We start from the raw sequence: 17,032 nt of genomic DNA on the forward strand, positions 1-17,032 counted from the left end.
CAGGAATCAACATCTCCACTGTAAATTAATCCCCAAATATGGCAGAAGTTTCTTACCCAAGCATGCCGTTTCCAAATGACTCGGGAAGCATGTCCAAACATTACAGCAAGTTCATTTTAGAGCGGAAAACAGCATTAATCCTCAGATAGTTCACTGGTGCTGGGGAGTGGTTGGGGGCTATGGTTTCCCAAAAAGTTGATTCTGTTAATGTGGACGTAGCGTTTTCAGTGGGAGAAACGTTTCATCACTCAACCAGGTGACTTTTTCAGTCTCAGCTGACTGCAGGTTTCCCCAACCTTATAAACAGTACATTTGCACAATGACTGAAACCAACAGCACTGATGAACAATGGGCTGTGAGGTCAGTTTCTTGATCATTAATATGCAAATTGTCATGACCATTGATCGTTGATCTGTATATTTTTTTTATCAATCACACGTAGCTAGGTTTGGCTTATGTTAAAGTGCCAAAGGCAACCCAGCATATCAGTCTTTTTCATCGATTTCTATGACATCAACACTACACCCTCAACAGTTCTAGGTATAGTGGTAATGGTAGTACTATTAGTTTTTTCTTTTCAATCCCACACACCCCAAAATTCACTATTTGATGAATACTGTGATCCGATTTTTAGGAAAAGACTATGTTTTTTTTATTTTATTTTAACAGAGTTACGTGATTTTTAAAATGCAAAAGGGCCAAAATGACCCACTTTGGTGGTTCTAGTGTTTTTTAACGGGCTTCATAATGTGAGTGGACAGAGATATTTGTGTACGGTGGCTAAAGTTATTGACCAGGGGGCTGTCCTTGGAGTTTTTGATGGAGCATAGAGGAACACAGATGTCTGCAGATGTCTCTTGACATCTCTCAAGAGGGTTTTTGGTTGCTGCCAGCTGCTGCAGCACTCCTTCATTGTTTCCTTCAGTAGCACATTGCCCAGCTTTGCCACTGGCTACTCAAGGGCTTGTGAGTAAAACTACTGCATGTGCTCTTGTTTTGTTTTCCTGATTGCTTTGCAAGTGAAAGGCTGAAAAAACTTCAAACCACTATGCACACAAGCAATAGCACAGGACTTTGACTTTAGGGTTGCAGCATATTCTCCAAGACTTTGAGACAAAATATGGGGCACTGCAAGTATTTTATATTTTGAAGTATTGAAATTGAGGAAAAGAAGTAAAACTTGGAGAAAATATGCAAAGTGATGTAGTGTAGTATCCAAGAAATGGTGAGCAAAAATGTGCATTTGCAAGGAGTATATAACAGAGTACAGAAGAGAAAACACTGAAACTGAGGAGAAGAAGCAACGACAGATGGAAACCAAAAGGCATGTAGTGCATGCTTCAAGGAATGCAGACGAAAAATCATGAGTAACAAGCTTTGTGTGACAAGGAAGAAGAAATGAACAAAAACGTGAATGAAGACAATGAAATTACAGAAAGAGAAATATGAAGAGCAGCAGAAGAAGGTGTAAGATACTTGATCAGAATTCAGATATGATCGCTGAGATGAAAAACCTTCAAGCATGGGATAAATTCTGCAGGAACTCTGAAGAGAAAAAGCGCATTTTAAGTTTTTCCTAAAAGAAGTTAAGCTTGGACAAGTGTAGCCTTCTCCTCCTCCTCCTTCATCTTTTGTCCAACTCTTTAATTTTTACCTCTCCCTCCACTCCTCCTTTATTCATTCCTTATGCTTTTATTTCTTCTCACCCTTGATATGTCATTTAAGTAACAGTTTGAAGACATTTTCTAGCTTGCAGTTGACGGTTAAATCAGAATGAGTAGAAATGCAGGTTGGCAAAAATGATGATAGGTGGCGCGGATGTTTTCAATTCTAACTGCTCTAAAACCACAAATAAACACAACTTGTCTCTAAAACCCTCGAACTGCCGTGCAGGTGTCACCTGAAAAGCAGCCTGCCTGCATCTGAAAAGTGATCTGTTTGGACAGTTTTGTGCACATTCCACATCTCAATGTCTGAAATAACAGTATGCAAGAAATCTTAAATATGCGCTTCTTGTTCTTTTTACTGGGCTTTGACCCCATAACCCCCTAAAGTATCCAGATAGCTTTATAACACCATGATACATGTGTGCTGGCTTTTCAGAACATTTTCAGCCCTTAAGCAGTTTTAATTTTCAGTTTTATACTTCATTAGAAAAACTGTGGCAGGTGTGTTTTGTTGTGTTAACTAATTCACAATCATAAAAATTGCATCTTTAGTCGTGATTAAAAAGTATGCAGATTGAGCACGTCGCTCTCCCTTACATAAAGTGTCTGTATTAGTGAAAAGTACAGGTACTTAGTATCGCAGATACTGACGCTGTATTTGCTTGGTAACAGATTGCACTAATTTCTCACACCAAAGCATTTATAACCTAAGCTCATTTATAAAGCTTCTCCCTTTGGACTTTTTGGTGATTAAAGGAGGCTGGTGGGAGAAGCTGGGGTCCAGAAAATAGGAGCCCTGATTCCCAGGGAGAACAACATCACATCATCCACAGATTGTGAGGCACACAGCACCTGGTCCATGGTGGTGTTGATTTGAGTGATGGGTGGAGGTCCAGTGTTTGCCGGTGAACCACCTCTGTCAACTCTTGCCTCTCTCTCGGAGGGCATCCCTGCACAAGTTCGTGCTGGAAACCCTCCTCTTCCTCCTGTTATACTTTTGGCTTGGCCGAAACCAGCTTGTCAAAGCAATCTGGGAGGATGATGATGCTATCAGAGGAGTCTGAGGAAGTCTAGCTGGTGACCTGAGGCACAGGAGGAGAGTATGAGGACATTTACAGACGTTATAATATGAGAAATTATACAACAACTTTCATATCTAAACAATAAGTGAGAAAGAGTCACCTAATCCAAGTCTTCTTTCTTCATATGGGTGTCAGTTAGGCTCAGTGGGTGAGCAGGGGACCACAGAAAACAGCAAAATTTATGCCCGTCAGATTTTCCACAGCAGGTGGGGCTGAATTGGAGACTTTGCCGGACTGATTCTGGCCCCCAGGCCTGTTTGACACCCCTGTAGTAGGGTGTACCCATGCTCTCAACGTGTCAATGACATTTGAAATAAATACCACATTCAACTTTTGTTGTTGTAGACGTTCCTGATTTTGGTTATTAACTAAATGACTCAGAACATCCTGATATGACACAAACAGCTGACCCCAGACACCAAAACCAGCAGTATCTCTAAAAGATGTGCGAGAGTGTGAACAAGAGGCTCGAAATGAATTGGCGAGAGACAGGATGACAACGGGAGATGCAGTCTACCGTCCCTGGTGTAAATTTTAACTGTTACAGAGAAGGTGGTCAGTCTTAATTTAGCCATGAGCAACTGAGCAGGGGGAGGGAGGGAGGCTTGAACAGCCCATCCACCAATCAGAAACAGACACTTGTGCATCAACTCGACTGCTTGAGTAACAGCCAAACAGAACTGGAAATGAATCAAATTCAGCTGGTTATGTCACTATTTGTGTTAGAATAACTGTTACCAGAGAAACAGAAAAGACACACAGAAAGCCCAGTGTTTACAAAACAAAGTACAAACTTTATTATTCTGTCTTTACAAAGGCACGAGCCTCTTTATCCCCAAAACGTTTCTCTTTAAAAAAAAAAAAAAAAAAAAAAAAAAAAATAGCTTCTTGATGACCATATCCATTGATGGGTCTAACAAAATAAAAATAAAAAAATAAAAAAAATGGGTAGAGGAAGGAGAACAAGCGGAAAAATGAGAAGAGAGATCAGACATGTCAACAGATAAACAAAGACAGCATAAAAACTGCAAAAGAATGTGACAGGACAAGATGTAGGAGGACTGGACATGGAGGGAAAGGGGGGATACACAGCTGTGCGGCTTTTACTCAACTTCAAGAGCTTCAAATGAGGAGATGCTCCTTCATATAAAAAAAAACAAGAAGAAGCAAACTCCTATATAGTACAGTAAGTGCTTTGTAATCTTGACCCTATTTAGTGGAACCCCCTCAAAGCCAACCCCACTTCTCCGACCACCTGATATGTCTGTGTATGCTTCCTAACACTCGAACCAGAGCGTAAAACCTAGATGTGAATAAACCATGTCTGGGATTTAGCGAAAAGTGATGGCAAAAAATAATGAAAGCAAGCTCCACAAACAGAAGAGGATGCAAACTTTTTCCATATCCAGGAATCCCCTTTCCTATCAAGAGAAGCACTCAGAAACAACCCATCATTTAATTCTGCTTATTGCAGTGCAGCTGACATCAATAGTTTTTTCTTTAAAGGGCAATTCCACGATTTATCTGTGCAGCGGTTCGAAGCTCCATCTATGCACTGACGCAAGGGGTGAGGAGGGATGCATCAAAGATGCAACTGATCTTCTGAAAAATGAACTGTTAAAGGAAATTTATGGAATGCTGACGTCTCTTTGTGGCTATATGCATATATATATTTGTGTGTGTATATATTTTTGCCAATCAACTGGCTTTAAGGGGCTAAAATATAATAAAATCTACTAGTAACCAGAAATCGCATTTTGAATACTCTTTCAGGACCATATGAATGCAACCTGTTTTAAAAAAGCATAGTAAAATAAAAACAAAGTATGACTGGGAATATACAGTATTCCAACACAAACCAGCTGGATTGATCTGATAGCTCGAAACAAAAAGGGGTTCCAGCGGCTACCAAATGACACGGGTAAGAGAAAAAAGTAATAATAATAAAAGACATAAAACTTCGCTCAACCCCAGGGCTGTGTTAAGGCTGGCTTCACAGTGCCTCCCTGCACCTGCTATTAGTAAGGCATGCTGCTGCCTCTCTCCGCTACATGTCTTTGTCAATCTGTCCGTCAACCAAGAGTTCCCGGCAACAGAACAAATAAAAATGTAAGCAGAAATATGTAAAAAAAACAAACAAACAAACAAAAAAAAATGGTACATTTTACAGAAAACGCACTAAAGGATAAATATTCAATATAAAGAAATGCATATAGACTGGGCATTTTCCTCATATTTTAAGCATATTCTGCTTTGATACATATCCCAAAACAAACGAAACAAAAAAACAAACAAGCAAACTACACTGGAAGGGGCTAAATAGAACAAGCTCTTAAGATCGAGCAAACGAGTGATTGTATTCAAGTTATATTTGCACGTGCAAGAATTTCAAGGCAAAAGCGGGTCTGCTGCAGACTGCCAGAGTCCGGAGCACCGCTAAGCCTCGCTGATTCAAAACACTAAAAGAGACACATATGTGACAGTTACTCAACAGGGGCCCAAAGAATAGCTTATTTTAAAAGCCATGTGTTTTTAAACTCAGAAAGGGCAGATGTCAGGAAATGCGAAATTTAAAAAAAGAAATTTAAAAACTTTTTTTTTTGGTCAGGCCACGAGTAAACAGAATAAGTCATGTGGGTCAAGATATGTGGGTTTACTGGGATCCCAGCCCAGCAAAAAATGGCAACAAACAAACAACATGAGAAGAGAAATAAAATAGCGTTTTGAACCAGTAAGTGCACTCTCTTTTCGAGCTTCGCTTCATTTCCTGTGAGCACCAGTCAGCCATGAAAAACAGCTTTGAAATTCTCATCAACCTGTTGTTAGAGCACTCTTAAGAGAAACACAGCATGAAAAGGTCGACTTCACAAAAGTAAAATAACACATTCTCTCAACACAAAGCCTAAAAGGTGGAACTTTAGGACAGTCTTTTTTTTTTTAGCTCACAGTGTCTCTCCATACAGCTCAGTTGGATCGGGAACGAGGGAGGTTTAAAGGATGTTCAGTTTAGGGGGGAGAAAAAAATTGCTCTGGTGCGGGGGTTTTGAGGCCACACCAATGGGCTCTTCATTGACTTTGTCTCCTTTTTCGGCTTCAGGGCCGCACAGAGAGATAACAGTCCTGGTAGTTAATGGAAATGTTTAGTTGACATTCGAAAGTTCTAGTATCCAGTAAAACAGAGCATTTATAGTCAGTGAAGTAGTCGCTCTATTTGTCTTTCTATAGTTTAACGAAGAAAGCTTGTGTAAGTGAGTGAATGAAGGATCGGCGCTAGACATAAGCAGAGGAAAGAAAAAAAAAAACAGAAGAGACTGCATGTGTGAGTGTCTAAGTGTAAACCATAAGGGCTGCCTATCACGGTACAACATGACGTGTATTGATTAAGAAAACAAAACAAGTGCTTCAATCTAACTAGCAGACTTTTCCACCGAACAAGAGTGCTGTGAGTTTGTAGGCTCCCGTAGCTCTGCTCTGCTTGGGGCTTGTGTGTATGTGTGTGCGTGCATGTGAGTGTATGGTACGTAAGACGTCAGGGATGAACTCAAGGCAGTGAACAGTCGTCCGGCCCGTCGCTGTTTGAGGCTGTGTCTGAGCCTGCCGCGTCAGAGAGGACACGTCCTGAAGTGACGATGACCGCCCTCCTCTGCTCTTCCTCCCCGGCGCCACCCTTCCCCTGGGTGCCCTCGATGTGCTGGATTGCCTGAGGGAAACACAGAGGCAACAGATGTCAGTGAAAACACCCCCCTCTAGTGGTGGGATATGAGGCAGGATTTTGTGCCTTACCTGAACGATGGTATCCAGGTTCTGTCGAGATGTGGAAACTGTGTTGATAACTGATGCTGGGCCCATGGTTACCACAGTAACATGGTGGGACTGAGGAGTCTGGACAGGTGCAGGAACAATGACTGTAGCGTGGTGTGTAGGGGCTGGGGGAGTAGCAGGAGCCAACACCTGGTAGAAAGGTGCAATCACCGTTTATTATTCTCATGTCATCACTTCTGCAACCTCAGTGCACTGAAGGCACATTTTTAACCTGCACAGTTTACTATTAACATATATTAAATTTGTACATAACGTTAGCAGTAATACAAAAATACAACCCCAACTCCAAATAAGTTAGGATACTGTGTAAAATGCAAAGGAGAAGAGAATATATCATATCAGTTGTTTAAACTTAAACAATTAAGGTCATTTTGATTTTCATGGCAAAAACTACCTCAAAAAAGTTGGGAGAGGAGCAATAATAAAAGTAAGTGGTACTATAAAAAAAAGAAAACTTGGAGGAGCATTTTAAAAATAATTAGGTTAATTTGCAGCAGGTCAGTAGTATGACTGAGTATATTAAAGAGCATGTTAGAGGGTCAGAGTCTTTGCAGAGGATCACCAATCTGCAGAAAACTGCAAAATCATCAAAATAATGTTCCTCAATGTTAAACTGAAAAAGACTTTGAATATTTCATAATCTACATCTATTCTGAGATTCTGGAGAAATCTCTGTGCGCAAAGAAGACACGCCCAAAAATCAATACTGAACACTTGTAATATTCAGGCTCCTGGGCAGCAGTGCATTAAAAACAGATGTGATTTTGTCATGGAAATCACTGCATGGGGTCAGAAACACTTCCAAAAATCACTGTCTGTGAACAGTTTACGATGCTAACCAGAAATGCATGTTGAAGCTCATTCACTCAAAAAAGAGGCACATGTGAACATAATACTGAAAGACTGCAGTCTTCTTTCGACCAAAGCTCAATTAAAACTTACAAAAACTTTGACATTTTTTTGCTCTCTGTTAGAGAAATACAAGAACCGATGCAGAGTGGGAACAGACAGTTGAACCTTTGCTAAAAAAGCTACAAAACGACAAAGACCTTTTACCAAGCTTTACAGATCTAGGGATGGAAGAGTCTCATCAAATCATAAAAAAACATTAAGCCAATTTCTCTTGGGGAGTTTATAAAAGAGTGTTTTGTGGACTGTGCTGTGCTAGTATACCCCGAGTAAAAAAAAGAAAAGAAAAAAGATGCAAATCTGACAGGGAAAATGTCAGCCTTCTGAAGTGGATGCAAGAAAAAGGGACTGAAATGATCCCAGAACTGAAATAGGTATCTCTGCATTGTATTATACACCAGGCGGTGTTGTGTAAGTAGATGCTAAAAATGAACCATATCATTGTTAAAATAGTTAACTTGATGTGGGCAAGAGCACTGTTTGTTAGGCTTTTGGAGGGATGCGAGACTGAAAATGGTGACATAGGCTACCACACAGCTGTCAGGTGGCTCAGCTTGGGTAAGAGTGTCACACTTGAGAGTAAAAATTCAAGAGTTTTATGTGAAGAAAGGCAAGGATAATTCAGAGCGCTCTTCAGGAGAACAGAATACAGTCTTACATTTGTTATTTATATGACTGCACTAATGAATGAACTAAATACCAAACTGCAAGACAGGGCCAATTTGCACATGAAATGTAAAGCTTCACAAAAAGGTTTCATAAGAAAGTTGCAGTTTCTTTCAAGCCGATTTGGGAACACCATTCTCACTTACATGTCAACAGTGAAAGAAGCCATACCATCAGCTGATCCCCTCAGCTGGTACTTGTCCACGTTAGGAGCCCTGCATAATGAGTTTTCACGGTGATTTGAAGACTTCAAAACACTTGAGAGTGAAATGCACATGATTTCAGCTCCCTTCACTTGCAGTTTGAATAATGGATCCAGTGATGTTGAGCTTGAACTCATTGACCTGCAGTCTAATTCACTACTGGCAGAGCGCTTCAACTCGGTATCACTGCTGGATTTGTATTCTTCTCTTGCAGGTGAGAACTTTCCACACATAAGGAGACAAGTGACAAGTGTTTTGCAAAAGTAATGCAGATTGTTTACACTTGTTTTTTGCTGATCGAGTAGTGATGAAGTTGGCGCATAGTTCACATTTCAACCGCCTAACATCTACGCTTGCCTGCAGCATTTTATAAAAACATAAAATTAATACTGAGAAGAATTAAGTTCAACTTCTTGGAGCTTGCTCATAGAGGGATGTTTGATTGTTTCGAGTCTTTACCCTACAGTATAAAGTGACTTGTGGGGACTGTTGTGATTTAGTGCTTTATATAAAAACCCTAAATTGAGCTCAATTGACATTATGAAATGAAAACTATGACAAAGCAGAGATAGGACTACTGAGCAGCTAAATTCTTATATCAAACAAAAATGGGACAACATGCTAACCCAGAAGTCTAGCCCCTGATCTCCTCAGTTCCCAGATGTTTATGGACTGTTAAAAAAAAGAGAAGATGCTGCATAGTGCTAAACATGACCCTATCACAATTTTTTTGTTGTTGAGATGTTAACATGATAACAAGTTTAAATGCAATATTAAAGTGAGTCATGCAATGCAGTCCTAGACTGTTCAGTAGTCATGATGGTAACAATACAGTAAATCACACCTGAATTAGCTTTCCCCCCAATATCATACTGATATTGACTTGAGGTTACATTACACAGCTCTGCTTATGGAGTCACAAAGTGTCATATGACTAATGTAAAGGGCATCAATCATCTTTTACTGCAAAAGCCACAAGGAGCGGATAGGGCAGACATCAGGCGATGATTGATTTGGCATCATGTTCAGTTAGGGTAAGCCTGCAGTAACAGGATGCTGCAGCTATCAGGGCTGGAGACGGCACCGGCAGAAAGACGTGTGAGCGGCTCATTTAACACACTGTAAATCTGTCTGAGCTGCTGACAGCTCTAACTGTGGACATGGACAGGACTGTCATGTCCTTGTCCACATGTCTTTGTGAAATCTATGGTAGATTCTGAGATTAGTCTAGCTGCGTATGTGTGTGTATTTTTAGAAAATGCAACACACTTTGACATAATTGACTCAAAGTCCATAAAAAATTTACACGCTAAGGAGGGGGAAGGGGGGGGAAATCTGGTGCCTGCCAGCTGATGAGTTTAGGCTAATGAGCCAAAAATAAACACTTTTTTGTGTGTCAAATTCAAGAGCTTGCTGCACAGGGCCTCTGTATATGTTAAAAGGATGAACAAAGATACAGAGGGGAAAAAGCTGAGCTGAACAATGAAGACAAAAGGTCTACATTTTTTATCGTATCATTCCGTCAACAAATCCAAAAACATTTACCTCAAAGCTAAAAATTTGTCTAAAAGGCCAGATTTTTACACTTGATTTGATTTACTAATCATCTGTGTCAAAAACGGTTTAAATTCATTAGGTTGTTTGAAACACTGAAACAAGGGGATTTTTCTATATCAGTGAAAAGCGTACATCTTTAAAGTATATCAGTCAGTGATATGCAGATGTTTCAACCTGTGGGCTGTGGGCTGGAGTGAGGTCCCTCTCCAGCTGTTTGTGCTGCTGCAGACGGACAAGGCTCTGCGTTTGGGCCTGCTGCTCCTGGAACTGCTGGGTGATTGCCTTCAGCTTCTCTGGGTACAACTGGGCATCCAGGGACCGCATCTAAGATGCAAAAAATAGGATAATATTTTTGAAAAGTTCAAACCACAGCAGTCGGTGGAATTTCAAACTCCTGAAACTGCGTTGTCGTCGTCACCTGTTCTTCCAGATTCATCCTGGCTGAACGTTCTTTCTCCAGCTGCTGTCTCAACTCGATCATCTCCCTTCTTAAGTCCTCGGTCTTCTCCTCCTCCAGGATGTCTGGTGAGCCAATCCCTTCGTCCTTCTCCTCTGCACGCCTCCTCTTGGGGGAGGAACCACTTAACTCCTAGAGAGCGCAAACAGAAATGTGAGATGTGCTTTAGATGAATGCTAAGATTGATGATAGTGAAAAGACAGCTAACTCCTTTGCAAACAGTCTGCATGGGCAGCGCACTGTTTTACCTGTATGATTCGTTTGAGCTGACTGTTCTGCTGCAATAAACGTGTCTTCTCCTGCTCCAAAGTAAAAATGTACTCTGCCGTCTGTTGCAGGATGGCAGCCTGAAGAACAACATTACAGTTTGGTTATGAAAGCAAGTTCAGACCCTTCCAGCTCCAGCTAACTCATCATCTAATTTAAATCACTGTTTATGACCCACCTTGCTGAGTTTCTCTCCATCGCTGTGTGGGATGAGTGTTTTAAGTGACTGGAATCCAGCATTGATGCTCTGCATACGCCGACGCTCGTTGCTGTTGGCGATCTCTCTGCGGATTCGCCTCTCTTGGTCCCGGGCTGTTTCTGGGGTCAGAGGAATGTTGGCCAGGCTAGGGGGAGAAGGGAGAGGCAGGAAAGCTATTAGGGAAAATGTACAGTTTAAGAAGACTTATAAATAAACCAATCGGTGTTAAAACAAAAAACATTTACTAATATGGTGCTGATGGCACACTCAATGGCCACAAGTAAACTTGTTGCTGGGAATGCTAATCAAATCTTTTTTTTTTGGTCAGCCCAGATTTCCTCAATTTGCTCTTTCTTCTCGTACTTCCGTTAGCACTTTCCTTCATTTCTCAGAATAACTTCAAAAACATCTCAAGGTTTAGTGTGGGGAAATTATTAGTGGTCAAGTTAGTAAACTAATTGCAAGCACAGGCGAGCCTCTCCTGATGGTTTTTGTTGGAACTACTTTATACCCAAGAAATAGTTCCAATAAAAACAGCTTATGCCACGGCACAGTTTGCTCCACTCTTCACCAATGCAGTAAACCTGCAGCTGAGTTAAGTTTACATATACCAGAACTGCATTACATAAGAAATTATCTGGACACAGGAGGAAAAGCAAAAAGCTGACAGCATTTGCTCCCCTTGACATCAACTGTATTTGTTTTGTTTTGTTTTTATGTGAGCTGACTCTTTAAAGTGTGTATTTATATCACCAAAGAGCAGAAATGACTGGCCCGTTCCTGTGATTACACAGGTATTTACAGCGGCTTTGTCCTTTCAGCTCACTAGCAACTACATGTATCATTGCTAATAACTGAAATTGTTACAAACCTATGAAAGATCACAAGTTCTGTTTATTTGAATTGTTAGCACGTGTTAGAAGATATGTCAATGTTGCAGCAGCATATAGTTTATGAACATTCCAATATTTAAACTGTGAATCAGTGCATTCCACATGGTTAAATTCAGTTTGAGGGGGAATTCTAAGTGAATTTCCTCTAACATCCTCAGTATCAAACACTATCTATGGGACCCTCTCTGAAGCCAAGCTCTTATCTGTACTGACTCAGCTGCCTTAGTGCAAACATTGGGAACAATTGTGCAGACGCAGATTAGAAAAGCAGTGTCTATGTGTGTATACACAGACACGCACACACACATGTGTAGCACTGCAGCAGCACATCCAACAAACAGATCCACTGCCAAAACATGACCAACTGAGCCTGAACTTCACAAACACAGGCCACTTTAGAGCCTGAATTAGAGTGAGTTTAGGCTTAAATCATTACCCAAGAAACTAAACAAAGCTCAACCAACAGGCTGATTAAAACTGATCAAATTGAAATATGGTTCCACAAATATCTTCAACATCATTTTCCGATTGCCTCCATCACATCCAACCCTTAGCAACCTCTGTTGTTACTCCAACCCTCTGCATGCAATCTGCTCACCTGGGAGGTCCATCTTTCATCTCCAACCTATCCACTATTCTTCCTCTGCACATGCCCAAATCATCTCAACCTTGCCTTTCTAACGTTGTCTTCAAATTCTACGAGTTCTACAAATACATTAATAATCACAAGTTGCTTTTCAAGCAAGAATGACAAAATGTCTCAAATATAACAACCTGGACATATGAGTTTTAAAACTGTTGTGCAGATAAAATGTAACAATAAAACTATAACAGTGATCATCATTTTTTAAAAAAACTGTTATATTTTACAGATCCAAGGATTTAAAAAAGCTAATTAATAACGAACTGTGTATTTTATTGCTGAATAAATGTGACTTTACAACAAGAACTGATACAAATTTTAGTCATTCTGGCTTTTATTAAGTTATATTTGAGTGATAAGGACTTTAGAGTGTGCTCACGGAGTCAAAGTCTAAAGAAAAAATGTGCCAATTTTCGCTTTATTTTAAATTTTAAAAGCATTTAAAGTTTGTCTGGGTAAAGTTCCGGCTTTCCTTGCGGTGCACCAATTCCCCGCAGAAAAGCGGACTACATTTCCCAGACTGCCCATGTCACTACCAGCAGCAGGAGCAACAGTCGCAGATCCCTCCGCCTCCTTCTTCAAACAGGGCTGCGGACGTATCGACTGGCCTTCCGCGACATACACACACCCCCTTATTAATAACGCCACTTTTAATTTTCCTGCCTCCCCGCGAAAAGCCAAATGTCTCCTTTTACCGAACAAACCTAAAGGGAAACGTATTTTAACGTCCCCCAAACACACTTCCTTCGTCCTCACAGTGCTCGACACCACCTCCGCGTTCCGAGCAGACTTTCGTGTCCTCCGCCATTACAACAATGCGGCAGGCAGCATGGCAGAGGTGCGGGATGAAACGACGCAGTGGAGGCGGCTCAATAGCGTCAACGGGAAGCGCAGAAACGCCATTTAAACCACCGCCGCCTAAAACAGGGTCGAATAAGACAACAGCAGTGCTTTTTTAACGTTTGGAGTGAATGAAAACAGGGCGCCACAAACAGGAAACAAACGCCAGACCCTCTCACCCCCTCTCTCATCCACTCCCCCCACCTCCATCACTTTTTTGCACAAGCCACAAGCATGGCCGCACTACCCACAATAAACTTCGGCTCCCTGCGAGCGAAATCGTCAACCCCCACGAATGTGCGAGGCGAAAATAGACCCCTTCACACACCGCGACGCCCGCTAGCTCAACTTTCCCTTTCTCATGTAAATTTAAGTACACATAGGCCACGGGTGAGGGATTATTTAAAGCACAAATAGGTCGGGGATGCGCTGAGCGAGTAGCAGCGTGGTGTGCACGGAACCACGTGGTTTATGTTTGTTAGCCACAAAATACATCGATTTTGCAGGCAAAGATGCAAAATAAAAGCACGCAGAGGACCCCGTGGACACGGCGGGAGCCCCCCGCGTGCTCGGTCGCCCCTTGATCTCGCCGTTTGATGTTAATTAATGCCCGCAGCTCCGCGTGAGAGGGTCGTGTACACAATAACACATCAGACCAAGCGTGTTGCCCAAAACCGACATCGCTAAGTGCGCGGTGCTCTCAGCAGATGACTTGATGGTGATAATAGTGATGATGACGGTGATAATAATAATAATGATGATAATAAAAATAATAACAGGCACAGCATGTCGGGTGAAACGCGCGTGGCATACACACCTACAAAGACCACCAATCACTTCTTTCTCCGTTTTCCTGAAATGTTGCAAGGAGGGCACCTTTTGAGTTGGTACCATGAAATACTCCATGCTCGCCTCTCGCCAGTTTGGTGCCCCCCCTCCCCACCACCAGCAGTTTTTAAGGGGAAAAAAAGAAAAGCAGCAAACAGTCTCCGTGGTATAAAAAGGGAAAAATTATGACGTTAGTGGGTAAAAATCCCCCGTGATCCGATGCGGGTTAAATCCACAGAGGAGATATGAATGCCTCGTCCGTGTAATGTAGTACTTTGAGGCTGCTGAGAGTTGTAATGTTACTCGACTTCCAGCTGATGGGGTTCCCTCGTTGTGTGTGGCGCTCTACCTCTCTCTCTCTTTCTCCCTCCCCTTTGCTTTCTCCCTCTGCATGACCGTGTGTGTCTGTGTGTGTGTGCGCAGCTGATCGGATGGCTTTCAAGGCGGGAAACAGCTGGTAGGAGTCACACACTGCACTACCAAAAGCCTCCTTCCGCAGAGAGAGAGAGAGAGGGGGGGACTGCGTGTAAACAAAGGACTATTTAGCGCAGAAATACACCGACACATGTGGAGAGCCGCGGAGGGAGCTTAGAATGTTTAAACCTGGGGGGGAGGGGGGGGCATTTACAGCTGATCTGTGATCAGATCTGCCGTCACAGAGCTGGGCTGAATCATTAATAGTTTCCCGTCACATGGCTTGAATCGGTTTAAATATACTTTATGTAGAGAGGGGCTATGATTTCAACATAAATAGGCTTAAAAAAACAAAACACAACAACAACAACAACATTATTTTAAATTCTTATTTTATAACCCAAACGTCAGTGCACCGTGACAGCTCGGGCTGAGCAAATAAAGAGCGGGACTACTACAGGGGTGGACAATCCAACAGCTGCGATAAGGGAACAAGAGGGATCAGCTGACGAGCTGGCAACGCTGCACAGCAACAGCGCACCGGGGAGGGCTTTTAGGGACACACACACACACACACACACACACATACACACACTGAATGTTAATGTTGTTCACCATTTTGGGTGTGACAGACCCACAGTGGAAGCACGGGAGGCTAAATTACAGTAACCTAATCTAATCTGTTAAACAGAGGCTATATGGCGCATGCATGGAGTGAAGTCACAGGACGGGAGCAGTGAATTTGATCCGGAATTTTAAGCAGCAGCAGCGGCTTTATATATTTTCACGATGGCGCATTTTTAGTAATTACCCACAGGTGCGGCTGCACGCTGTCGGGCGCTTACAGGGGAATAGAGGAATACATCTGTGGGAGATCAGTGCTGGAAACCGTGGCAGTGATTTTTAAAGCAGCCCTCTTCTGGACAAGTGCGTCTTAGCACTGTTTCACCAAATTACAAATGCTTCCAAGAAACAAACCCCCTCTCTACCTTTCATTCATAAAGCCTACATTGTTATAGAATCCTCTTTATATTATATGGAATATTCATTTGTTCATGAATCCCGAATCAGATCGTAATGCCTCCAGATATAGCAGACGATTTAAACTCCACAGACATTATTATTTAGGCCCCTGCTTACTTATTACTTTCCAATAACATAAAGATAGGCTATGGAGTTTTAATGTTTTACAACACTGATGGTACAAATACTCCATTCAGTCCCATTATTTATTTATTTATTATTCATTTTATTTATTTTTAATAGAAGTGTTAGATTACTGTTTTTATTTTTATTTTCTCGCAGTAAATGTAAGGCTCCGGAGGCTATTTCACCTTCCACCCGGTAACTTTACGCCCCCTGGTGGTGGTAGAAGGAAAACCCAGGGCGAGTCACTGCCATATTGCACACCTCACTCAGACACATTTGATGGCACAAGACGGACAGAAACCTACCAGGAAAAAATGATAGAAAAAAAGTTGCATCGATTATGACAGAGACTTCTGTTTGAGTTGGTATCTGTGCTGCTAGTTATTTTACAAACGTGAATTCCTTTAAAAGTTAGAACCGTGCAACATATATAAAAGCCTATAAGACCAGAAAACAGTGGTGTACACACTGATACATACACAGCAAAATATTTGCACCTTGAAAATGACACATTACCTCTTGGATCCCTTTTATCTACATTGATTATTTAGTAGATTTGTTATGTACCACTTTTTTACATATACTGTACAAATTATTGTATGATATTCATTTTTTCTTTGCATCTGACTTATACATTTATAATGACAATAAAGAGCTTTTAATCCTAATATATTACAGTAACTTACAGCTCGGCATTGGCCACATCACTCCAGGTTACCCTTTAGTTACACTCCAAACACACACACTGTGGTGCCACTGACTTTATCTGTAACGTGCTGATACCACAAAATACAAGACAAGCAATCACTTCTCTTTTTTTGACATTTAGATTTTAAAATCTAACACGCTGACATTTTGTTTCCCAAATTCAACCGTGTAATTGTAGTCTTACCATTACTGTGAGAAACAAATGGGTTATGTGAAACCTCAAAGAGGAGTAAATGGCCGCAGGGAACTGTTCCAGAAGGTGAAATTGCTCAGTTGGTGACATTTTCACACTGTTTATGTGCTCAAATCATAATATTGGTCTGTAATTTCCATCCAAATGACAAAAACAAGAGGGGGTTGTTTTTGTTTTCTTTTTCTTCTTTCTTTTTTCCCGAAGAATGCACTAAATTATAGGAGGATTCAGCCAAATATGACAAACTAGGCAAGGTAGTGAATTTCTACTGTAGATGCAGCAACTGAAAAGTTTGTAAATAAATAAACAAATAAAGGTTTAAAATATGTTTCATATGTTTTTCTTACAACTTATGGCGACAGTGTCCTACCAACAACAAAAAAGGGAGGGGGGGGGGGCAGCAAATCCTGTTCTGTTTACTGATTCATTGATTATCAAAATATGAAATTAAAAAAAAAAAACACTTTAAGGTAAAAATGGTGCTCACAGCTAAGCTTTTAAAAAGGATAATCTATCTGTTAATTACCTCACAGAC

At 41.3% G+C, this 17,032-nt stretch overlaps 1 protein-coding gene across 1 annotated transcript; it reads right to left on the bottom strand.

Annotated features, from left to right (window-relative positions):
- Window positions 1–3,638: 3,638 nt before the first annotated feature.
- Window positions 3,639–14,427, bottom strand: tfap4 (transcription factor AP-4 (activating enhancer binding protein 4)). The gene is made up of 7 exons (XM_087839813.1): window positions 14,023–14,427; window positions 10,809–10,974; window positions 10,612–10,710; window positions 10,325–10,495; window positions 10,081–10,230; window positions 6,533–6,700; window positions 3,639–6,449 (listed from the first exon to the last, which is right to left on the bottom strand). Exons 1-7 carry the CDS (start codon window positions 14,109–14,111, stop codon window positions 6,291–6,293), a joined length of 1,002 nt encoding a protein of 333 aa, XP_087695939.1. The 5' UTR covers window positions 14,112–14,427; the 3' UTR covers window positions 3,639–6,290.
- Between the last annotated feature and the right edge of the window lie 2,605 nt (window positions 14,428–17,032).

Source organism: Neolamprologus brichardi, chromosome 4, assembly GCF_056152115.1.
Source record: "Neolamprologus brichardi isolate AB-2024 chromosome 4, ASM5615211v1, whole genome shotgun sequence".
Taxonomy (NCBI): Eukaryota; Metazoa; Chordata; class Actinopteri; order Cichliformes; family Cichlidae; genus Neolamprologus; species Neolamprologus brichardi.